Raw genomic sequence first — 24,308 nt, 5'->3', positions numbered from 1 at the left:
AGATGAAACGGCAGACGCTGATTCTTTATATTTTTTGGGAAGAATTTATGAATGCATAATCATATAACCCCAGAGGATGGCGGTAAAGTAGAAAATAAGGGTGCTAGCTGCCCCAAGAAGAAGAAGGTGCCCACGACAGCAGTGACGACATATCACAACAACCAATCACATGGCAGGAACGAAGATGGCGGAATCGGAGATGAGTGTCAGGTAGGCAGATAGCAACAATTTTTAACTAACGTATACTTTGTCTAAGTGGTTATTTTCAAAGTATTTGCCAGAGAGTGCAAATGTCTACGCAACGTGTGTTTTTATCAAGTCCTACCAGAAGTCATATTTATATTCGAAAGTGTATCTTTTGAGCTGTTAGCACCACGCTATCATAGCTTAGCATGTGCTTTCAGTTAAACATTTGAATGGCTTTTCAGCAGCGCGGTGTGTCAGCCGCATGTCAACAACAGCATGTCACCACTATGGTCATAAACTTACTTTGGTTAACTAATTGGAAGAAGAGACAGCGCTGAAATTTGTGGTTAAGAAGCCTCGCAATTAGCTTCTATAGCTGACATTGATTAGTTGTGACAAAGGAGAGGCTTACGCTAGTGTTTACCAAGGAGAAATCAATGACTTACAATCTATGAATGCAGAGCAACTCAAAAGATGCAGTCTTATTAATGGCTTCACCATATGTGTCTGTATATTATTTAATTATTTCCCATTAGCGTTGAAGTTGCAGTGACATTCACTGTATCAGTGTATACAAAACCCACCTCTGCCAATCTGTTATCAGAGCAAAAATCTGAACTGCTCACAGCTGGTACATGAAGCTGCCTGGATGTGTGTGTAATTTTACGTCCCGATATTGATGCATCTAAATTTTTTGAATAAACAAGAAACTGTTAGTTAGCACGCATATAGGTTTGTTATTTGCTTATTTAGTTAAATCCTTTACCAGGGACGTTTAAATAATAGTTATCAAAGTATAAACAGTAGTGAAAAATTAGAGTTATACTGTTTCAGATAGTCTGAAATTATTAGTCATTTTAACCAAAATAATTCGCAACTATTTAAAAACTGATCATTTCAGTCATTTTTTCAAGCAAAAATAGTGAAACAATGACTGACATCTGAAACCTGCCTCTTCAATGAGAAGATCTCTTGCTCTTCTTTATCGATATCATTGAAAATGTAATATTTTAGGGGCCTCATGTTTATCTCTGTGAAGTTGTAATGGGCATTTTTGACAATTTAATAGATCTGCAGAATAATCGATTATTATATATAATAATATTATAATAATCATTAGTTGTGGTGCTAGTCTCATTTGCCACCCCTGATCTGCCTGTTGGTTCTGATTGTACTTCCCCATGCAGATGAACTGATAGCTACCTTCCTGTGTAATGTATATTTATGTCAACTATCCCTTTTCTAAAACACACCCATCCTTCTCTTAGGAGCTGTCGAGAATTATGGACCATACTGCTGGGAAGATCTGCCTTGCGAGAGCCGGTACGTCTTCTTAACACTTATTGTCATGTACTGTGTGTGTGTGTGTGTGTGTGTGTGTGTGTGTGTGTGTGTGTGTGTGTATGTTAGAGATTACTAAAAGATTGTCTTGAGGGGTCCCAAGTGCTCCCTTAAGTACTTTGATTCTCAAATGTGAATGGAACGTTTTTGGTGGGTTCAGATACACTAAAATCAGAGAAATCGTAATGTTAGTTAATGACTTCATAGTGCATATTAAGAAAAGGTAATTTTTTCCCCTGTTCTTATTATGAAATGCTTGACAACCACAGGCTCAGATAGAGGCAGAGCTTGACAGACACTGGGACAGACTGCATCAAGGACTCAGTTACTACAAGCCACCCAGGTATTCTTACAGTTGTTTTGATCCTTACATCATATACACTACAGGTTCATAGTAACTGAAAGGGTAATTACTATTACTAAAACTATTACTTGTTCTAGTTCATCCTCTGCTGGGAAAGTGAAGGAGAACAAAGATGTTGCGCAACCACTGAAGGATTTTGGCCTGAGGATCAGTAAACTGTTGGTAAGAGTTCAAAAATGTAAAATATGCGATTCACTATTTTCATTTGGTGGTGCATTTCATGGTGATTTAATGGTTAAATAATGTAACAGGGTCTTGATGAGCAGCAGAGTGTGCAGCTTTTACAGTGCTACCTACAAGAGGATTACAGAGGAACCCGTGACTCGTTAAAGGTGTGTCTTCTCCACTGATTATTTTGCTGTATTGGAATCTGTCTAAAACCTTTGCCCACTTGTTCAGCATACCAAAGAGTAACTGAGATAAATATATCCACCAGTTCTTGAATTTAGTGTAAATCTGTGTTTTGTATGTGGTGTATTGTGTATAATTGAGTCTTCTTTACAGGTTGTCCTCAAGGATGAGAGACAAAGCCAGGCCCTGTTGATGAAGGTCAGTACAGAGATCTGCAGCTATTTACTTGTTGTGTAGTTCCACTAATTCAGCATGGCAATAATGCTTCCAGAGGTAATCCAATAAGTACGACTTCCTATGTGTGTGTACTTACAGATAGCTGACTATTACTATGAGGAGCGCATGTGTCTGCTCAGATGTGTCCTCCTCTTGCTGACGTACTTTCAGGATGAGCGACATCCCTACAGGGTGAGTATCACATCAGATCATTGTAGAACATTGCTTTGCGCATTTCTCACTGATAATACGTTTATTTGTTGTTGCGTATGTAACATAACTCTGGGTGTGTTTGTTATTTGTCCAGGCTGAGTACTGTAACTGTGTCAATAAACTGGAGAAAGACCTTGTGGGCAGCTACCAGTCACAGTTTGAGAACCTCTTCAAAGCAGAAGCACCAACATGGGAAACTCATGGAAACCTCATGGTGATCATTTGCTTCTTTTGTTTGGTTCATATATGGTTAATATACTGTATATTGTAACCTAGATCTAATGTAAATATCATGTGGTATTCACATATTTTGTTTGACATGAAGTCACAACAGACAGTGACATTTGTTTGTTTGAGCTTGTAAAATAATGTTTTTTCTTTTCCAGACGGAGAGGCAGGTGTCACGGTGGTTCCTGCAGTGTCTGAGAGAACAGTCTCTGATGCTGGAGATCATCTTCCTGTATTATGCTTACTTTGAGATGAGCCCATCCGACCTGCTGAGCTTCACAAAGATGTTCAAGGAGCAGGGCTTTGGTTTGCGGCAGACCAACAGACACCTAGTAGACAAAAGCATGGATGCGTTGGTTGATCGAATCGGGTAAGAGCATGGAGGGTTTGTGTTAATGTGCCACTCATGTTTAAAGTGAGCAGTCCCTATTAAACTAAAAATGCACCACTGATGCATTAAGTGGGTGTCCAAACTTTAAGACTTCAGAAAACCTGATAAGGATATAATGAAAGATATTCACTTTAAAAAAAACAAACAAACAAAAAAAAAACCCAAAAACACACCATTTGTGTAAGAATCAAATTTCTTTTCAAGAACTGTGACCAAGATATTTATTGAATGATTAGAGAGTAAACTTGTTTGTGCTCTTTTGGTGGACAAACTATGCAGTGTCATCACTGTTTCTAATATATCTCAAACAGAGCTTTTTATATTGGTTGGACTCTAGTACCTTTCTTATTATATAATTCCCTGTGGTCTTTAAAATCTATAATCTTTCTTTGTCCTGCAGATATCTGAGCTCTCTCATCCTGGTTGAGGGAATGGACATAGACTTCCTGCACAAGTGCGCCCTGGAAGATTGTACAGAGCAGCATCAGTTCTCCAGCGCTCCTGCTGTCATCAAGGTTTGATTTGAGTCTCTAAATGCAGCAGATGTAAATACACTGTAAAGCAACCGTGATGCAATAATGTCTCTATATGAGCTCAACCAATCCTTAGTTTAGTGTTCATCCAAATTACACACACATACTTAATCAAAGATTGAGAAAACAGTTTTAGGCGCCAAAAATAAACCATACAGACATCTGAACCTCCATACTTTATCTGTCTCTTCCAGGAGATGGATCAGCTGCTGCTGACATTCGGTGACATCCCTCATCACGGGCCGGTGCTGCTGTCCTGGGTCCTCCTGAGACACACGCTAAGACCAGATGAGTCCAGCCCCGTGATCAGGAGGATAGGCAACACCGCCCTGCAGCTGGGAGTGTTCAAGTACCTCTCAACTATGCTGAAAGGTCTTGGAGTCTCAGGGAATAATGTAAGAGGGCATGGATACACACATGGGTCAGGTGGAATGCAAACTTAAAGTGAAGGTGGAAAAAATCCCATCACTTTTAATTAAAATATAGATGATAGTATCTTCTATCTTAGTTGTCATTTTATTAGTATATTTTTGGAAAACTCTGTCTCACTGCTGCCTCAATTAACTTAAATTGCTTAAATGACATTCTGTTGCTGTACATCCTACAACCCATTTGGTTCTACTCCAACTTTCTGCTGACAAGTTAAGGAAGTAACATGTTCATTCACAAGATCTTAACTGACAGCCTTAGATCAGTGGTTCTTAAATCAAGTCCTTTGGGCTCAGAGTGCTTCTGGTTTTCTTTACCAGGTAGTTAAATGTAATCACATGGGGCCTCAGACCTAAATCAGTCACTAATGAGATGGTGAGAATGAAAACCATGTGGCATACGGGAAACATGTTGTACTCTAGACCAGTTTTATAGTTCTGGGCTAAATCAAGACTTTCATAACGATGCCCCTCAGTCTTTTGGTTTATATTTGAAGGGCAGCCAGGCACTGAAGATACTACACCAATAAAATATACTTGCATGCTAATACAAAACATTATGAGGAGTTTTGCACTGTTCTTAGTGGAAGCACTGAATATGTAAAAATAGCTGGGTTTCACCTCCAAACCATGACGTTTTGTGCACCAAAAATCACTTTTCACAAATTTAACCACATTACTAGTAGGTACCAACATCTGTTCTCACACATGTATTTGTCCTGTTGTTATACATTAAATTATTTTGGCCAATCTTTGACTCTTTCTCTCCAGTGCACGGCAAGTACAGCGAAGATGTGTATCTACGGACTCCTCTCATTTGTGATCACTTCTTTTGAAGAAGAAAGCCTACAGGTACATGTCAGATTTTACATGTCTCTATCATCTCATTCATTTTTGTAACTTGTGTTGGTAACTTGCTTTCATCATACTGGATGTGACAGAATGACGGTGTGGCGACGCAGTGCTCCCACCTGATCGATGCTGCTTGTGAGGTTCTCTCTGCTCCCAGTCTGGCTGAAGTCTTCTGGGAAATGGTAAGAAGGAAAAAAACACAGAGGAGACTCTTTATTGATAAAATTGGATTAAAAACAAATGAGAGAAAAAAAATGACGTGTTGACAATCTGTCCTGTTTTGTGTAATTTTTAATCCAGAAGCCAAACATGGGATTGGGAATGATCCTAGACAGTGCAGTTGGGATGTTTCCTCATAAGATTGGACCGCTGTTACAACTTCTGACTGCACTTCTGTCAAACAAGTCAACAGTTAAAAAGGTAGATTTCACACACGGATGCAAAGATATACACACACTCAACTTCTTCCTTATGTAAATGGCTTGATAATCTACTTTTACTGCTGCGTGACAGGTGTACAACTTTTTGGATAAGATGTCCTTCTACACTCAAGTTTACAAACATAAGCCCAATGACATCATCTCCAAGGATGATGAGACGCTGTGGAGGAGACAAACACCAAAACTCCTGTACCCTCTCGGTTAGTTTGGTTATTACTGTGAGATTTGACAGATACAAAAATTTAGTGCATATTTGTATTATGCATAATTATACAAGATTTAAGATTTATTATTTTTCTCCTTTACCTCTTCTATAACATTTTATCTCCACCATCAGGCACAGGGCAGACCAACCTGTGGATGCCACAGGGAGTGCTGGGCCAGGTGATGATTGGAGGTGACCAAGGCTACGTGGTGCGCTGGGACTACTCCTACAGCTCCTGGACTCTCTTCACCTGTGAGGTGGAGATGCTGCTCCATGTTGTTTCAACTGCAGGTACGCAACTGATCAGTCACACTATCACAAGCAGGTTATACACTTATTTAAAACGCAATGCTGGTGATATTCTATATTTTTGATACTGTCAACAAATAACTTGAAAAAACCCAAAATCCAACCCAATTTAATTCCCTTGTTTCAGATGTTATAGCTCACTGTGTACGTGTGAAGCCCATCCTGGATCTGGTCCATAAGATCATAAGCACAGACTGGACTGTGTCGGACTGTCTGCTGCCTCTCACTTCTCGCATCTACATGTTGCTGCAGAGGTAACCTAACTTTAGAGACTCCTATCAAACTCATGGGTGTAGTTGTTTTGTTGTTCTTTGCATTTGTCAACTGTCTATAAGTTAAGATTGGATTTGTTTTGTGACTTGTGTGTTTACCGTTTGTCAGGTTAACATCAGTCATCAACCCCCCAGTGGACGTGATTGCCTCCTGTGTGAACTGCCTCTCTGTTCTGGCTGCAAGGATGCCTGGGAAGGTGGGTACGCCGGTACTTCTAAACAGGAAGTCACATTTACAGTTGAAATTCACTGTTCCTGAATTCTCTTCACACACCTCATCTGTTTTATTTCTCTTCAGGTGTGGTCCAGTCTGCACCACACTGGTTTCCTCCCCTTTGCCTCTAACCCTTTGACCAGCATGGCTCAGTGTATAAGGTAAAGTAAAAAGCTCATTCTCTGTGCTGCCTAATTGTTCTGGCATATATCAGACTTTTATTTCAGGTAAAAAGTATTGAAAAAAAAAATGTTTTTTTCCTAGTGCTGAGGGGATGAAGGCAGGTAACTATGGCAACTTGCTGGTCCAGATTGAACAGCCCAGGGGGGAGTATGCTGTGACCATCGCATTCCTTCGTCTCATCACAACCCTGGTTAAGGTAATAACACTTATAGCAGCTGCAAAGTGCCTTTTTTACATCAAAGAAAGGAGTGAATGTTTTAATATACAAAAGTGGTGTCCTGCGTCTGTAATGTGTATCATATCTCCCTTCCTTCTGTGTCTGTTAATTATTTCAGGGTCAACTTGGCAGCACTCAGAACAAAGGACTGATCCCCTGTGTGTTGCTGGTGCTAAAGGAGATGCTACCCACGTACCATAAGTGGCGTTACAACACCTATGGAGTCAGGGAAAGGATAGGTAAGGGCACCTTCCTGACACTGGGGGCAAGTTTTATTTTCTTCCAGACTGGAAACATTAAGGTAAAAACTGAAAGAACACTGACTCTGTGTTGTTGCAGGTTGTCTTATTTTGGAGCTGATCCATGCCATTCTCAATCTAAGCCCAGAGGGGGAAGACCAGGGCAGGTAAGGATAACTCTGTGTCTTAACTGTTACCTGTACATTCAGTCTGGAAAACATACAAATCCTACGAACAGACTGGTAGAAAGAATAATTATGAAAACAAACATTCCTGCAGTTAAAAATTGTTAATTCAGAAATTAACAATTCTCTCATTTGCATAATTTGATGATGGTTTTTACCTAAACTTTTATCACAATTCAGTCGTGACAGTTGACAACAAACAACCTCAGCTCAAGGTCCAATTGCTGATTTAAAAATGTTTATACTAATTCTTGACCTGAAATGATGAGTTGATCGATCTTTTAGTTGATCGTCAATTAATCTGCATCAATTTTTTTTTTTTGCAATCGAATGGTTTTAATGGTTTTTTCCTAATGAAAATGACAACAATTCACTAGTCCTGGACTGTTGGTTGGACGAAATATGACATGACATGACATGAATCTGTCAACTTTTTCTACTATTATCTGATATGTTAATTAATCACTATCAAAATGACAGTTGTTGCCCTTATTAATTAATTGACAGATATTAGGTTATTAATTTACCTGAATAGTTGTTGAGTCTCATCTCTTTCTTGGCACAGCACTCCCACCCTGCAGTCTCTGTGTATCTATAGCCTGGCAAACACTGAGGCTGGACAGGCAGTCGTCAATATCATGGGAGTCGGAGTGGACACCATAGATGTGGTCCTGGCTGCACAGCCAAGCAGGTGAACAGTCTGATGTGTTCAGGTCTAGTTTTCCTCATAATGAGACTAATTGTGTTGTCATTTTTGATAATTTTGTTGTGATGTTTTTCCTTTCCAGCTGTGGTTCTGAGGGTCCCGGTCAGATCCTGATCCAGACAGTCAAATTGGCCTTCTCTGTCACAAACAATGTCATCCGTCTGAAGCCACCATCTGATGTTGTGTCCCCTCTGGAGCAGGCCCTGACACAGCACGGTGGTCATGGCAACAACCTCATAGTTGTCCTGGCCAAGTATATTTACCACAAACATGACCCAGCACTGCCTCGCCTCGCAATCCAGCTGCTCAAAAGACTCGCCACAGTAAGACTTCCAATATATGCATACAGTATGCATTTGTACTTGCATGCTTCGTTTTGGACTTTGTTTTACTGTTGCTTTGTACAAACAGAAAATTTTGATGTTGAACTTATATTTTGTCTGTAGGTGGCTCCCATGTCAGTCTACGCCTGCCTTGGCAGTGACGCAGCAGCCATCCGGGATGCATTCCTCACTCGGCTGCAAAGCAAAACTGAAGACATGAGGATCAAGGTCATGATCCTTGAATTTCTTACTGTTGCTGTGGAAACTCAGCCTGGCCTCATTGAGCTTTTCCTCAACCTGGAAGTCAAAGATGGCAGCGAGGGGTCAAAGGTGTGAACTGCAGGAATACAGGCTGTAATAAAAATCTATTTATTTGTTTTTACTGTTAGCAGTGTTGCATCTGGATTCAAAACATCTGTTTTTTAACCTGCAGGAGTTTCTGCTTGGTGAGTGGAGCTGTCTTCATGTGGTGTTGGACCTGATCGACTCCAAACAGCAGGGGAAATACTGGTGTCCCCCACTGCTCCACCGTGCGGCCCTGGCCTTCCTTCTTGCCCTCTGGCAGGATCGCAGAGATAGTGCCATCTCCGTCTTACGTACCAAGTAAGTGCAGTTTTTCCAGACAAAACTCTTACTGTTTACCTGGAAAACTATGTGAAATTGGATGTTTTGAAAGACAGACAATGAATATTGGTGAATATTTAACGGCTTTTTTTTTTTTACACAGAGAACGGTTTTGGGAGAATTTGACGACACCTCTCTTTGGAACCCTCACCCCACCTTCAGACACCACAGAGGTATTTTGCTGTTTTTACTGTGCCATACTGATCACCAGTCATTTCTATCAATTCAATAATTGTAATTTTTGCCTGCAGCCTTGTGTTCTGGAGACATGTGCTTTTGTCATGAAAATCATTGGCCTGGAGATCTACTATGTTGTCAGGTAATTTCAAAATCCCCAATATCTTCTTTTTTTGGGGGGCCTTTATTACAATAGGAACAGTGAGAGAGAGACAGGAAAGTTAGGGAAGACAGAAATGCAGCAAAGGGTCTGCAGATAGGACTGAGCCTAAATGATATGTGCTCTACCAGGTGAGCCACCAGGGCGCTCCTAGAATCCCAAATATTTTCACATATTTATCAATTTTCATTTGCAGACGACGGCTCAAATCTCATTACTGATGTTAATTTGTGTCTGTGTTGCTGCAGTGGCTCCTTAGAGCAGTCTTTGAAGGATGGGCTGCAGAAGTTCGCCAATGCACGACGATATGAGTACTGGTCCCAGTATGTGAAGTCTCTGGTGTGCCACGTGGCAGAGATGGAGGAAGAAGGCATCTGTTCCTTCCCAGAGACCCAGATGTTGATCTCTGCCTGGCGAATGCTGCTAATTCTTTCCACTAGCCATGTATGTTACAGTCAACTCAGTCATTGTTAGTGTTTTAGGTGCTGATGTACTATAAGCCCGTCTTAAAGGAATAGACACATGCTGATTCACTTTCTTGACAAGAGTTAGATGAGAAGATCAATACCACGCTCTGCTGCATTGACAATTTGTATATTTTCTGTTTTCAGTCTGATGTGATGCAGATAACAGAGGAAGCAACCAAACTGAAGCTTTTCATGGATGTCCTGGATGGAACTAAAGCAGCTGTAAGTTTTCAAAGCAAAAAGATATTTTCTTGTAATTTAAGTCGTCTTGTTATTTTTACTTTTTACTTCCCCTATATTTCTCTTCTTTATATCCTTGTCTTACCTTTTTGTCTCTCAGCTGACAACACCCATGTCTGTGCCTTGTCTTCGTCTTGGATCCATGATGGCCACGCTACTTCTCATCCTCCTCAAACAATGGAGAGGGTGTGTATTCATGCATTTGACAGAGAGGCCGTTAACAGTGCACACTTGACATTCTAACTCCTTTCTAATCTCTAATAAACTGTTTCTGGGCTCCTCCTGTCTCCAGTGTGGTAGCAACAGCTCCTGACATCCTGTCTCCGCTCTCCCTCATACTGGAGAGTGTCCTGCAAGCTGACCAGCAGATGATGGAGAGGACCAAAGCCAAAATCTTCTCTGCGCTCATCTCTGTGCTGCAGATTCAGGGACTCAATGGTAAGAGGCGTCTCCTATTGTCTGTGTTTGGATCTGATCTTGCATTGGTCTGTATTTCAACGTTTTCTTGATAAATTTCTTTGTCAACCAGGTGGAGATATTTCCCAGCTGCCCCAGCTGTTGCTGTCTGTGTGTGAGACGGTTAAAGACGAGGCCCTGGCGCTTATCGACAATACTCGCCACATGAGCCAGATGGGAGACACGATGGAGGACGAGGACAGCATGGAGACTGACTCTCCCCGCGGCCCACAGAAGGACCAGAGAGATGGAGTGAGTGAGGCAGGAATGACAATCAGTCATTTTGTTTGTAGATGCTGTTTTTCACACTTTAAAAGCCTAGTTTGCTTCCACACCTTTCCTTCCAGAAGTATCAAAAAGTCAGCTTCATACTCAAGCTAATGATTTCTGTTTTCAGCTTTTATCTTCAGTCTTTCTAGATGTAAGACTTTTTGGGTCATTCGGTAGTCGGACATAGTGTTGAGGCAGAGGAAAGGCTTTGCATGGCTTGTATGCATTTTGCTATTTAAACATCCACTGTCGCTGTTGAGATAGAGGCAAAAACTTCACCAGCATTAGTCATATTTATGGTCCTATGCTCCTACTCATGCTAAACCACCAAATCCATCATAAAGACTATTTTTTCCTCTCACTCCGTTTTCCTCAGGTGTGTGTGCTGGCGCTGCACTTGGCGAAGGAGCTGTGTCGCACTGATGAGGATGGTGAGCATTGGGTTTCAGTGATGAGGAAGGTTCCGGTCCTCCCCTCAGTGCTCAGTGCCGTAGAGCTCAGCCTGCGCTCCAAGCACAACCTCTACTTCACCGAGGCTGCACTTCACCTGCTGCTCACACTGGCCCGCACTCCACAGGTCAGCACAAGCACACACTCTTCTAATGCGAACCTTTATACTTTATTTAATGCATTTAAATCAATCCTTTACATCAAATTAAAATGTCAGATGTTGAGGGTGTCTTTATTTTTCCTCCAGGGGGCAGCAGCTGTTGCTGGAGCAGGAGTCATCCAAACTATCTGCCTCCCTCTTCTGAGTGTATATGAGGTCTCTTCGAATGGCGCATCACAGGTTATAAAATTATAGCCATCACTTCACATTTCCCTGCCTTGCATGTAACATTGGAGTGCTTAATGATGCAGATGTAGTACTTTGTGCATTAATGACATTATTAAATATCCATGTCCCTGAACAGAGTTTCTCCCGCAAGTCCCAGGACTCCGCCTGCTGGCCGGGGGTGTACCGCCTCTGCATGTCTTTAATGGAGAGTCTGCTCAAGACTCTGCGCTACAACTTCATCAATGAAGCCCTGGACTTTGTTGGAGTACATCAAGAACGCATACTACAGGTATGACTGTAAAGCAATTAACGTTGGGAGCAATGGAGGAAAATATAAGTGGTGTTTTCTTGTTGATAACATAATTAAATCTTCCCACACTCAGCTTTATGTTTCCTTCTCTTCTGTTCAGTGTCTGAATGCAGTGCGAACAGTTCAGAGCTTGGCATGTTTGGACGAGGCCGACCACACAGTTGGCTTCCTGCTGCAGCTCTCAAACTTCTGTAAGGAGTGGCAGTTTCACCTGCCCAAACTGCTCAGAGACGTACAGGTAAGTCCAGAGGAAAGCTCCACAGCTCCACTAGTGCAGTTACACTTCAGTGTTCTGTTATTTAGTATTTTTCTTTCCATCCCCTCCATGCAGGTTAACCTGTGTTATCTGTGTCAGACCTGCACGTATCTGCTACACAGCAAGAAGATGCTTCATCACTACCTCCAGGTCAGAAACGGCAGGCACTTACATTTCTATTCTATGTTATAACCAGCCTGACTTACAATGAGTGTGTTTTGTGCATGAACTTTTGGAACTTTCTCAGGCTAAAAATGGCGAGGCGTTGCCCCCTGCTCCGCTCCCAAAGACACAGCGACCCCCACAGACCCCATCTAAAGAGGCAGCAGGTGGAGGGGAGAGGGAGGAGGCAGAGCAGAAGGCCCTGTTGGCTGTGCAGTGCAGTCTTCTCAAGATCCTCAGCAAAACCCTGGCGACCCTGCAGCACTTCACTCCAGACTGCTGCCAGATACTCCTGGACCAGGTCAGACCCTGATTATTAGCATCATATTTCTTCTGAAGCTTTGCCACATGAACACAAACAGACTAAAATGCTGATTTTGTCCCTGCTTGTCTGTCAGTGTATGGACTTGGCTGAGTACAGGACCCTATTTGTGCTCAGCTTCACAACCCCGGCGTTTGACCCTGATGTGGCTCCTTCATTTGGAACTCTGCTGGCCACCATCAACGTGGCCCTGAGCATGTTGAGCGAGGTACATGTTGAGCGAGTTCAGCATAATCTTGGAATAATTTAAAGCTACAGTCTTCTTAGATTTGTAAACGTTTTTGTGTCGTCTGTTCATAGATGGAGAAGAAGAAAGAGCCAGTTTCCTTGAGCATAGCCTCACTAGCTTCATCAGAGGAGATCCAAGCTCTGAAGTGAGTAACCGGAGGCAGCCTTCTCTTCCACCTGCTATATTAAGTATTATATAAATGGGACTGTTTATTACATGGAAAATTAAACTTGTTTCTTATTTCTTTTCTCTTCAGGTCATTGTTGATGTTCACCATGGAGAACTGTTTCTACGTCCTCATCTCTCAGGCTGTTCGGTGTCTCAAAGATCCCTCCATCCTCCCTCGAGACAAACAGAGGCTCAAACAGGAGCTCAGCTCTGAACTGGTGAGACATCACTTCTGTCTTCATCAATCCTCGTTTTAAGTCTTCTGTATGCTTTTAAAGAACAATTCTGGTGATACTGTATTACTATATTTGGTATTAATACTATATATTTCTTGTCTACAAAGCCAAAGAAAGGACTACATACATATACACACACGAACCCTGCAGTAACCTTTGACATCAGCCTTATCCTTTATAATATACTTACAGAATATTATGTAACGTCTCCGATTCTTTCTTTTTCGTCACCTCCAGAGTACTCTTCTCTCGAGCTTGTCCCGCCACTTCCGCAGGGGCTCTCCATCGTCTCCAGCCAGCGGCATCCTTCCCTCCACCCAGTCCAAACCACCCACACCAGGCTCCAAGGCAAGCCATGAAGGTCAGGAGCCGTTCATCCAGCTTGTTCAGGCCTTTGTCAGACTTGTGCAGAGATAGATGAAGGTTTCCAGTAGAAGACAGATCTCAACCATGGGCAGGGTTTTTTCCCCTGCTATACAAATACTCACTGTTCTTTTACAAAACCAACATTTCTCTGTACCTCCAGTCATACAACCAGAAAAACTTTTCTTGTGTTAGGCTTCATCTTATGTACAGTTATTGTAGTAGTTAAAATAGCACAAATACTGGCCTGATGTGAGCGTGTTTATTCTAATAATATAATGTTTAATAACGATTGGAGCCAGAATTTTTTTTTTTTATCAACTGAACATTTCATTTTGCCAAAACTGCTGTTATAACTGAATTTGACCACAACCAAAGTGTTTACTTTAAAAGGCCAATGAGAAGCTGCCTGACAGTCCAGAAAACGTGTTATGAAGAAATGTGAGTCTGTAGAAATCTTGGTGCTAAAGATCAGTCACTGACTGTGGTCCATCTTTCCAAGGCCTAGTTTTATAGGTCACATTGATGATACGTAATGACCAGACATGTTTCAAGTGCTACTTAATTAGACCTTTCAAATATAATCTTGTCATGTATAATGACTAAATGTAGTAGAACAGTGTCTCTGTAAAGCTGCATTATACTTTTTGTAATTCTCTTCATTTTCACTAATTCTTGATCTGAACTTTGCTACTTTCTTATCCGTTTATCCTTGTACACATTTGGAAGCGGCTGCCAAGATTTGTACTTGAAAAAAAAGAAAAGTATATGCTAATAAAGGGACTTTTGTACCACAATTTGGTTTCACCATTAAACTTTTTTTTAACTGCATTTGCACATAATCCTTTGATCACACAGTAGCCTTGAACCATCCCATACATAAACTGACAGGTGACAACAAAAGGTAAAAATGGTAAGTCAGTAATAAAATACATTTTTCATGTTCTTATATCGTCATATAAAAAGAATAAAGGAAAAATATTTAAATTGCAGGAAATACTATTTACAAATGCATTTTTCTTTTAAAAGAAAGAAACTTTTACAACTTCAGTACCTAAAATAAATCAAGTTATAGGCAAGTTTTGTGCAAGTATAGTACAAAAAGGCTTTGATATCAGGAGAGTAAGGTGACAGTTTTACAGCAGGATAAGGCATGATGGACATTAGGTAGCTACATTATCAGAAGCAGTGTAGGGCATCATACCAGCAGATTTAGAAGCTGCAGTGCAAAGAGGCGTCACTGTTGTGATCTTCTGAGGATTCAGAGTATCTGCTTGCAGTCCGTCTGGAAACAGGCAGGCTCATCTGTTCAGGCTGAGGGTCTGTAGTGTCCTCTACTGGCCATTGACTGGAACCTCCTTAAAGAGACAAAACGACAACATGCTGTAAGCTCAGCTTTCAAACACTGAAATCTGGCAGACACAAACAGAAACGTTTAGCTTTAGCCACAGACATGCAGGATAAAACCAGGTGATGCTGAAAATAAAGAAATTTAACAAACTTTTACAGCTGCTTCCAGACACATGCATCTTGTGCACCACTCTTTTTAATTAAAGGAAAACTTGATAACATGCAGCCAAGACTGGAACATTAATTAACACATTTAAGTTACATCAGGTCTAAGTGTAAAAATGACATGGGGGGGTTATTTGCATATTTCTTGACCAAGCGCCTTCAGGGAGTCTGAGTTTTTTTACTTATGGACAGAGCTAGCTGTCATCCCCACCCCTGCTTCCAGTCTTTATGCTAAGCTAACCTACTCCTGGATGTAGCTTCATATTCAACAGACAGACATGAGAGTCGTGTCGATCTACTCATCCAGCTACAGTAATACCAGCTCTCTGCAAGAAAGCAAATAAGCACATTTTACAAAATGTCAAACTATTCCTTTAAAGATGCCTCAGCCAGGTAGAATTACCTTTATCATGCATCACAAATGCAGAGTTTTCCAAACAGTTGCTCAAACACGATATGATAAACTTCCAGTGAGTTAAATCCCAATGCAATCCATACTGTCTATTTTGGACATGGTATGAACGACAGGATTTATTACATGACTGTTTGGTATTTGCTTCATGCAACAGATAAAACCAAATCAACAGAGTGTCATAAACCTCATGCATCAGATCAATCTCAAAGCCTGCACCTCATCCACACTAACCTTCGTCTGGTCCTCCAGACAGGCCTTTCAGGCCAAAGAGGGTACAGTAATTTGTCTATCATTATTTCACATAGAGGATGAGAAGGAAAAGAAGAGTGATTCACTGAAGGAAAACAGTTCATTGTTCACAAAGTTTGACATTTTTAACCATGGATTGGCTATTTGGATAAACTCACCTCTAAGTTCCCCCTGGCTTTCTTTAACACTCCATGGGTTATAGACACTGCATAGTGAGAAAAAAATATTAAGTCAGATATCTCAGTCTGTCACTCAAGACTGAAGAGTTAAAAGTAATCTGTAGATTATTTTTCTGCTTAATTGTTAGTCCAAAACACAGTTTCCAGTGATACAAATTAAAGTCACAAACTGATATTTGAGAAGCTGTAAGCAGACTATATTTGTAGTATTCATTTCAGTTCTAGTATACAGTATAAGCTGTTAAAGTAAAACAAAATGATCATACACTGATCAATGATGACCCTCTCCATTCCCTCTTTGAGCTGGTTGGTGGTGCGGAGGCGTTTAACGGCTCCGCTCAGCATCCTCTCCTGCTGCGACAGCCTGCTCTTCAGTCTGGCTATCTCATTTTTCAGCAGCTCATCCTGATGATGGATAATAAAAGGATGAACATTTAGTATGTAGATACTTCACTGGATAGGCTACAAACAATAAACAATGTGTGTGTTTGTGCATGTTTACCTGCTGGTTGTTGCCACTGTCCCCTGCTGTGTTACCAGCTGGCAGAGAGACTCTCCACACCAGTTTGAGCAGTCGACCAGCTTCTTCTAACACCTGCTGCATGGTGTTCACACTGCTGCACAAACTCTTCAGATGCTGCTGTTCTATCACCTATAAAGACCGCAATGTCATGAACTCTGTGTTCCCATTATTATCAGTCAGTAAACAACAAACTCAAACTAAAAACATCTAAAACATAATTGTTTTCAGTACCTTGTCATTAAAGCCCTGCTGCCTGAGTGCGTACAGACAATCCTGCAGTTGTGTGTCCATGCTGCGTGACAGTTTGCGACCCTCTGAGATCTGTTTGCGCAGGGCGTTGTAGTCCTCAATCAGGCCCAAAATATGGCGGCCGTTACGATTGGCCCACATCCTGTGGCCCGGCACCAGGCGAGAAGGAGCACCAGACACGCTGTCACCAGAGCTGCTGCTGAAGGAGCCACCGTCCACCTCTGAATGGGCACGATGTTTCTCATCTGAAAGGGTGTTTTAAAATTTGCTTAATAACAATGTTAGTCTGTATGGGTTTGTATTTACTAATATAATTAAACATTATGCCAAATCTGATGAGGATTACCATGGAGAACACTGATGTGTTCATTGTGAGACTGAAATGAGTGACGGAGATCACAGCCTTCACGACCCGGTGACCTGCCCCCTTCATCTAAGACAAATGTAAAACCAACAGACATGACTGGCAGTTCTCTGTGTGTGTGTTTACTGGTCTTTGTACATGTGCCACAGGTAATTAGCATGTGGGTCTGTGCCTTGTGTGTACCTGGAGAGGACAGCAGGTAGTTGATGTTAATGGTTTCAGAGCGGTTGGGTCCTCTGAGCAGCTGCTCCTCCAGTCGCTGCCGCAGAGCCGTGTTGGTCTGGATGCTCCGCTCCAGCTGCAGCCTCAGGTGTCTGATCTCCGACAGCAGCTCACTTAGGTCCAATGAGCCGGAATAAGGGACAGTATCTGGTTCCTGAGTCGTCTCACTGGATTCTGCTTAAAGGTTCAATGAAGGAAACAATCTCATTAGGTCATTCATTTACAGAAAAACGACAACAAACAGAGGCACAGAGCAGAACATCAGGCGATTTACATCTGTCCAACTCATTAAATAAACCTCACTGAGGGAAAGCTGAACTTGTATTTTCTTGTTTTTAAGTATTTACCACCTCAGCTTAGTATCTTTTCTTTCTCCAGTCTCTAAATTTAGAAAGCTAAATGTTGTAATGTCAATTTGTCATTTATTTTCAGTGCTGACCTGTTTTCAGTGTTCACTCTTCGAAATAGAAAGTAAGATCTCTGCATCTATCAGTACCTCAGAACAACGCTTCATACCTGACACATTGACCTGACATTTCTGACACTGACATTTCCCATTCCTGAGTGCAGAGCTGTTTACTCTGGAAGAAGCTTTTAAAACAGTCATCAAGCCACTGTTACTGTGTTGAACACAACAATCTGAGCCTAAATCCAAGATAGAAATAGAGTTTGGCTCTATCAATGGAAAATTATAACTAAAACTTTGTATTTTGATGATTTGTAGCTGTTGCTAATAAGTAATGTTCTATATTTCTATTACAATTTAAGCTACATAAGTTACAAAAACCAGTACCGTTGTGCTTCTGATCAGTCTTGATCTTTTCATGAACTTGCAGCTCCACTCGCAGTGACCGAAGGAGGTGCTGAGAGTCGGACAGCTGCTGCCTCTGGAGCTTTACCTCGCACTGCAACCTGGAAACACACAAAAACAGAAAAACACACAAGTCAGTGATCAGAAGGTAGAAAACAAAACATGCTACTTTATCACAAGGAATGGCAATTCATAAAAAGTATCTACTCTTAAATACGTCATGTACTGTATACGTAGGACTCCATATTGTCTATGTTTCTATTTAATGTTTTTAGACAAACCATTTCTCTCCTTACAACAGGAAACACAACTCTTATATGCATAAAATCTGTGAATAACTGATCTACTTTCTTCTTTAAAAAAGTCAGAGTGTTCAGTGAAAATCAGTAAAAAAACTAAAACAGTGATATAGTACATATATAGTAAACAACGCCACACACACTCAGAGTGACAGGAAAGCGAGAGGAGATGTGATCTGACAGTAAACTGGACTCCAGGTTTCGAATGTCAGCCTCACTCAACTGTGTCAGCAGGACTCGGGGCAAGAGGTCACATACCATCATTATGGTGGTGTGCATGCATGTGCTCATGGATGAGCCTTCAAATGACAGACTATCATGTTTCTGAGTTGTACTAATAGTAAGGAATAATGGTAATAGTAATGACTCTTTACAATGGTAATTAGTGGGTTTGTGTAGTTTCAGGTTGCATGGAGGAGAGAAGTAATGACATTAAGTGTGTACTGCAAGGGCGACCGGTTGTGGTAGTGATGCACTGACGTTACCTGTGTGTGTGTGTGTGTGTGTGTGTGTGTGTGTGTGTGTGTGTGTGTGTGTACCTGTGCAGCTCCTCTTTGCTGTAGTGCAGTGTATCCTGCAGCTTTGAGTTTTCTTGGCTGCTGTGCTCCAGCCTCTCCTGAAGTCGGCTATTTTCCTGCCTCAGAGCTTCAGACTCTTTCCTGCTCTGCTCCAGTTTGGCAGTCCGTCTGGCCAGAGTCTCCCGTAGCTTCTCGTTCTCCTTCTGCTTGTCTGGAGCAAATAAACGTATTTGTAAATTAGTGTTAAACACTATGAGTGATATATTTGTGTATATGATATCAGTAAAGACAAACTTCTAGGGCACCAAAAAACAGCTCTAGACTGAATGGTGTTTGGAAAAATATTGTCTCTCTACCTCTGTTGGTCTAGTGTCTGAGAAAAGTGTGTATGTCCAAAATCAGCTTGTATGAAAATGTCTGCCTTACCTCTAGACCCCATGTTAAGCTGTTCCTTCAGGGCTTGATTTTGTCCCCAGAGAAATCGCAGCTCATTAGCCAGCTGACCCTGCTCCTCATTTCCATGGATAAAGATGTTGGTTGCTGCTGAACAAAGGATAAACATCATCATCAGTCAGCAAATAAGGGCATAAGTGCAGTGGAAGAGAGTAAATATATTTCTATTTTGTGAGCAGAATAACCTGCCAGTAACAATGACAGAGAGCCATTAGGACAGTGTTTGACTTTAGGTGTGTACCTGGGTCTTTCTCCACCTCAGCTAGTTTCTTCTCCAACTGTTCCCTGAGACGGTCGTTGGTGTGGATGCTCTCCTCCAGGCGCTGTCGTAAAGCTCGGATCTCTTGTAGATGTTCTGCCAACAGGTCTGACAGACACACATGCACAAAGCTAATTAATAGGAGTACTTTACGGGTATTTCACTTAAATAAAAAACAGGGATCTTAAAAGAGATTAAGAGATTAAAAAAGGAATAGTTAAAATCTCACCAGCAGAGGCAGAGAAATCCTGATTTACCTGAATTCATCGTGCGAGGCTGCTCAGTAGCCTTCTCTGCTGTGATGTCTCTGTCCGCTTTATGTGTTTCCATTTGAGGCCCTGACCCCTCCTGGTTGTGATCTTGATCCTGTTCCTGATGGTGGGAGCTGCTCTGGGCCATAATTGAGCGATGCAGGTCCAGTTCACTGCGCAGGGTGGCGTTGAGCTCCTCGCTGCTTCTCAGCTGCTCCTGCAGTCGCCCGTTCTCCCTCTTCAGGCCCTGCAGTCTGCTGGCAGCGTCCCTGTGACCGGGCACACCTTCCTCCTGAGCTCCGCCTACAGAAGATTCAGCTGCTCCCGTCCAATCAGAGGAGTGTTGCTGGCCTAAACATGTACAGGGAAACAACAGGTAGATAGATTAACAATGAAAATGTAAAAAATAGATCTTCACCATACTAATTTATTCATGGTCTAAAAAGTCTTTTAACATCACTATTTGGTGAAAGACGTTTCTGTTTCTCCTCCATGTTCAGAGTGAAATCACTATATTAATAGGGTACTCTTCATGAATTATAGTTGGCATTGGTAAAGCACAGTGTCATCCATGGCTTTCATGCTAACACAAGTAGCTGCGGATCAAGATGACCACTGCAATGTCAGGAGCCAGAGAGGTCATGTGTGATTTTGGGTCGACAAGCCCTTGTGCAGGACCTCTCACATATCCACATGCTTCACTTCCCTCTGTAATAGCCTTCACTGCCTCTTTTCCCGAGGGAAATACAATTTGAAGATTGAACCGGATAGGTGCCACTGAATAATGCAACTTTAAGTGGAGGTGGACTGAAACTGGACACCTAATCTGTCCTTGGCTGGTGTGCTTTGTCGTGTGGGACGCCTCACTGCAACAGAATGGATCTGAGTGGAAAATAAGTGCCGTTACAGGCTGCGTCTAGACTGGCCAGGCAGTGGACAAGGACTCAGGTAATCTCAATGACATACCACTGAGGCAAGAAAGCGGGGAAAAATATGCATTTTTAAAACAGCAAACAGAGTTAATCCTAGTCTCACACTTCACACTATACCTTGCTGCGCCCAGCGTCTATAACACGTAAGACTATAATTGGAGTTGGCTTTCACACCCACTCACAGATAAATTCCATTATTAAGACTACGTCTAAGGAAATGCTTACTGTGAGCTCGACTGCCACCTTGTGTGCTATGGCAGGAGGAAGATGTCCTGTCTGAGTGGTACAGCTCAGAGTGAGAGCTGTGGTGGCTGCTGGAACTGTGGCCTGTGAATTGGCTCTGCAGGCTCTGGATGAGACGATTCTTCTCCAGCAGCTCTTTAGCCAACCTGGGAGGAGGAGGAAGAAGAGGAATGAGTCATGTTGAGTCTTTAAGAACACCCAACAGCTGGACTTTATCTATGATATCATCGCGCTGGGTTATGGAGGGTGAAACAAATACACAGATCACAGAACACAGATCACAGAACAGCACCCAAAAAGCGAGGATATGACTGGAAGAACAAAGAAGTAAAAATAAAAGAAAAAAAAAGCTTCCAACCAGAGGACTTTCAGTGGAAACACACAGTTGGGAAATATAGAAGAGGAGTTCACAGCAAACGTCATGCGCTCTGTCTGGCTCAAACCCACTCACAGGTCCAGCTGCTCCCTGGTGCATTCAGCCAGGGTGAGGTTTTGCTGGACGAGGACTCTGATGTTGTGCTGCAGCAGCTCTCTGTCGCCCTCTAGCTCCAGACGCAGATTATCTAACTCCTGCTGGATTCTAGCCGGGCTGTCAGGAGGATCTCTCATGCTCTCCTCATGGGACAGCAGTGACTGTGATCCATGCATAAGCTCCCCAACACTGCCCCCGCCAGTATTAATATGGATGAACGTATGTCACTGTGAGCAACTTTAATTTCTGATCTAATTATACATAAGTGTCAAAAATCAAAAAAAAAGAAAAAAAAAGTGTTGCAATTTGGTTCAGAGGGTTGAACTCAACACGTACTTATATCTTGGTGTTTTATACAAAGCTTTTTAATTACTTTGCTTTCTGGAGGATAACGTTTGAAATGTGAAGGACATAAATGGATAAAAAATGACATGGGCTGTGTGTGTTCTCTGTTGACGTCCTGATGTCTGAGGGACCCCAGTGACCCAGTTAGGGGCAATGTGACCTTAATGTTTTGGTTGACACACAGACAAAATTAGGTCAACAGCAGGACGCTATTCAAAACCAACATCACATGCAGCGCCCGGGGGTTATAAGGCAATTGGCTGCGTGGAGGTGGGGGTAGGTCTTTAACAGGGTCACGGAGACCAACATCATCAAAACAGCTCAGCTAACAACCCTCAAATCTCAAGCAGTAACATGTACAATATGACAAAGAAGAAATGTGAAGCCAAAATAAAAGAAGCAATGTTCCATTCACAGCACAGACAAAAATACTTTCCTGGGTGCAGAAATCATGACTGATGATGACATCACACAAATTAACACTCTGTATCTCATTTATGAAATTTGTACAGAAAGAGAATTGTAAAGACGACAAGTGGCAGTTTAACTTTCTGCCAGAAAGCATATAAATGAATTTCCCAAAATGTTGGACTAGTCCTTTAAACACGTTATTTAAGTATCATGACATTTAAACATAATTTTAAGATGGACTGGATGATGTCAATGGTACAGATACTTGTTTTCAACAATGAAAAACACAAAAATTTGAATACAAGAAAATTAATTAAGATGTCAACATTAAGCAAGTTTCAGCGTGACAGTTTTTGACGTACCTGCGAGACAGATCTAGAGCTGCCACATCTTCATTATTCAGATGAGACTCTCCTAGCAGACAGAGGAAAAGATGCTGTCAAAACCTGTCCTTAAAAATCAGTTACGATTGACTGCTCCTTTGTGTTCTCTCTGCTTCCTCTTCTTTAAACCAAAACAGGTCTGTTTTCATAAGACTACAACTCCTTTCCTGTCCTAGTTTTTACAAAATATTGAGATTAAGTATGATTTATTTATTGCTCAGTCAAACAACAGTCAGTTGTTAGAGATCCCAACATCGTTCTTTATTTGCATGTGTGTTGGCTGGAGTTATATGTGTTTTGGCAAAGTGAAGTAATATACCATAAACCGCTAATATAAAATAATTAACTGTGTTTTTGCAATGTGGTTCTGATTAGCAACATCTCTCAAAAGACAACAAACTCTAATACCATTGAGGCAGCAGCTACCTTTGTCTAGCCGTCCCTCCAGCCTGTCCAGAAGACTCAGGCTCTTGTCCAGCTGCTGCTTGACCACCTCCCCCATGTAGTAGTCGACTTCGCTGGCCTGCAGCAGCTCCTTGAAGGCCTTGCTCAGCTCCTCCAGCTGCCGACGCTGCAGGGCTCCCAGCCTGCGGCTCTCCTTGATCTGCTGCCTCAGTTGTGACAGCTCCCTGGCCTGTGACTGTACCAGGGAGTCCAGTCTGAGGAGAGGACAGAATGAGGGCAAGCAGGGAACAAACACCGAAGCTGATAGCATGAGTCGAGATTTGATTTACAAAACTACTGTGCAGCTTTTACTCAGTGTAAAAAGAGCATAAAATATTGATAATGCACTGAAAAAGACTGTTGACCTGGCAGGTGATGTAGAGCGGCTGCGGGTCTGTGGCAGCTGTTCACTCGTGCTTCTGTTCAGGATCCTCTCTCTTTCCAGTTCCATGTTAAGACGGCTGGTTTTATCCTTCATCGCCTGGTTCTCCCCCTCCCTTTTCTCCCTTAACTGCCCAGTTCTGTAGCTCCTATCTTGACTATGGTCCTCCTTCTGTTTCCCTTCTGGATCCCTGATGAAGATGGACGGTTCAGAGATGTTGGCAACAAGGTCACTGGAGAGGGAGTTCCTACGCAGAAGATTTTGCATTTGGAGGATGAGTTTGGTTTGGTTTTCCAGCTGGACTTTCAGTTCTCTGACTTGTGCCTGAAGCTGGAGTGGGTCCTCAGAAACACCATACTCATCATAGACCTGCAGGCCTTTCAGACTGACCTGAAAAAAGAAAGAAGGTTAATAAAACTCAAATATCAGTTTCCACTAATAGTTTGGGTTATACAATTTTTAAAGCGGCTATTCCTCAGATACAGTAAAGTACAGGACAGGGCTGTTAATTACCACACTATGATATACTAATAACATCCTGGGATATGACACAGTAGATATGATAGTTGTGAAATTGACTATTTATTATTATTTTTTTTTAACGTAACCTATAACCCTAAAAACTAATGTCATTAGTTATTGATGTGTTCCTTAGCCTTGAGAGTTACACTCACTGTCTACAGTAGTAAGCTCATTAACAGGACAGGCTAACGATTGCAGCAGGCATTTTTGGGTTTGGAAAGGCTGAAAACTCAGACGCCACCCTCCAAACTCT

The 24,308-nt window shown here is 41.9% G+C and overlaps 2 protein-coding genes and 1 long non-coding RNA gene across 11 annotated transcripts in view; 1 reads left to right on the top strand and 2 right to left on the bottom strand.

The window, feature by feature from the left end:
- The first annotated feature begins 77 nt into the window (after window positions 1–77).
- On the top strand, window positions 78–14,411 carry nup188 (nucleoporin 188). Its single transcript, XM_023402681.2, has 43 exons — window positions 78–210; window positions 1,455–1,509; window positions 1,797–1,870; window positions 1,969–2,053; window positions 2,143–2,223; window positions 2,396–2,440; window positions 2,558–2,650; window positions 2,766–2,885; window positions 3,058–3,269; window positions 3,691–3,805; window positions 4,018–4,218; window positions 5,023–5,103; window positions 5,193–5,285; window positions 5,404–5,523; window positions 5,617–5,743; window positions 5,881–6,039; window positions 6,185–6,311; window positions 6,439–6,526; window positions 6,628–6,704; window positions 6,808–6,922; window positions 7,062–7,182; window positions 7,283–7,349; window positions 7,933–8,058; window positions 8,156–8,396; window positions 8,520–8,726; window positions 8,830–8,999; window positions 9,124–9,193; window positions 9,272–9,339; window positions 9,606–9,801; window positions 9,969–10,046; window positions 10,165–10,250; window positions 10,357–10,502; window positions 10,594–10,772; window positions 11,167–11,367; window positions 11,488–11,580; window positions 11,705–11,857; window positions 11,979–12,116; window positions 12,210–12,284; window positions 12,382–12,597; window positions 12,695–12,826; window positions 12,919–12,992; window positions 13,104–13,233; window positions 13,489–14,411. The coding sequence occupies exons 1-43, from the start codon at window positions 170–172 to the stop codon at window positions 13,666–13,668; spliced, it is 5,256 nt and encodes a 1,751-aa protein (XP_023258449.1). The 5' UTR covers window positions 78–169; the 3' UTR covers window positions 13,669–14,411.
- Window positions 3,144–7,982, bottom strand: LOC147819342 (uncharacterized). The gene is made up of 3 exons (XR_015437031.1): window positions 7,895–7,982; window positions 4,000–6,544; window positions 3,144–3,228 (listed from the first exon to the last, which is right to left on the bottom strand). It is a non-coding gene; the product is annotated as an uncharacterized LOC147819342 (long non-coding RNA).
- Window positions 14,412–24,308, bottom strand: part of cdk5rap2 (CDK5 regulatory subunit associated protein 2) — a 31,034-nt gene continuing 21,137 nt past the window's right edge. For 5 of the 9 annotated variants that reach the window (XM_023402678.2, XM_023402680.2, XM_023402673.2 and 2 more), the window contains 17 exons: window positions 23,517–23,923; window positions 23,134–23,366; window positions 22,687–22,738; window positions 21,079–21,242; window positions 19,928–20,272; window positions 19,653–19,778; window positions 19,385–19,501; window positions 18,980–19,169; window positions 18,124–18,242; window positions 17,292–17,507; window positions 17,091–17,177; window positions 16,727–16,989; window positions 16,475–16,624; window positions 16,239–16,377; window positions 15,952–15,998; window positions 15,776–15,830; window positions 14,412–14,972 (listed from right to left, as the gene is read on the bottom strand). In XM_023402678.2, the coding sequence (XP_023258446.1) occupies window positions 14,827–14,972; window positions 15,776–15,830; window positions 15,952–15,998; window positions 16,239–16,377; window positions 16,475–16,624; window positions 16,727–16,989; window positions 17,091–17,177; window positions 17,292–17,507; window positions 18,124–18,242; window positions 18,980–19,169; window positions 19,385–19,501; window positions 19,653–19,778; window positions 19,928–20,272; window positions 21,079–21,242; window positions 22,687–22,738; window positions 23,134–23,366; window positions 23,517–23,923 (2,856 nt within the window). In that variant the 3' untranslated portion in view covers window positions 14,412–14,826. The remainder of the gene's footprint in view (window positions 14,973–15,775; window positions 15,831–15,951; window positions 15,999–16,238; window positions 16,378–16,474; window positions 16,625–16,726; window positions 16,990–17,090; window positions 17,178–17,291; window positions 17,508–18,123; window positions 18,243–18,979; window positions 19,170–19,384; window positions 19,502–19,652; window positions 19,779–19,927; window positions 20,273–21,078; window positions 21,243–22,686; window positions 22,739–23,133; window positions 23,367–23,516; window positions 23,924–24,308) is intronic. The other 4 variants (XM_023402676.2, XM_023402674.2, XM_087173016.1 and 1 more) reach the window with 4 other exon arrangements.

Source organism: Seriola lalandi, unplaced genomic scaffold, assembly GCF_002814215.2.
Source record: "Seriola lalandi dorsalis isolate HSWRI2012SDOR001 ecotype SW California unplaced genomic scaffold, Sedor1 jcf7180002053976, whole genome shotgun sequence".
In the NCBI taxonomy this organism is placed as follows: domain Eukaryota; kingdom Metazoa; phylum Chordata; class Actinopteri; order Carangiformes; family Carangidae; genus Seriola; species Seriola lalandi.
This window is presented reverse-complemented; position numbering and strand designations above follow the sequence as displayed.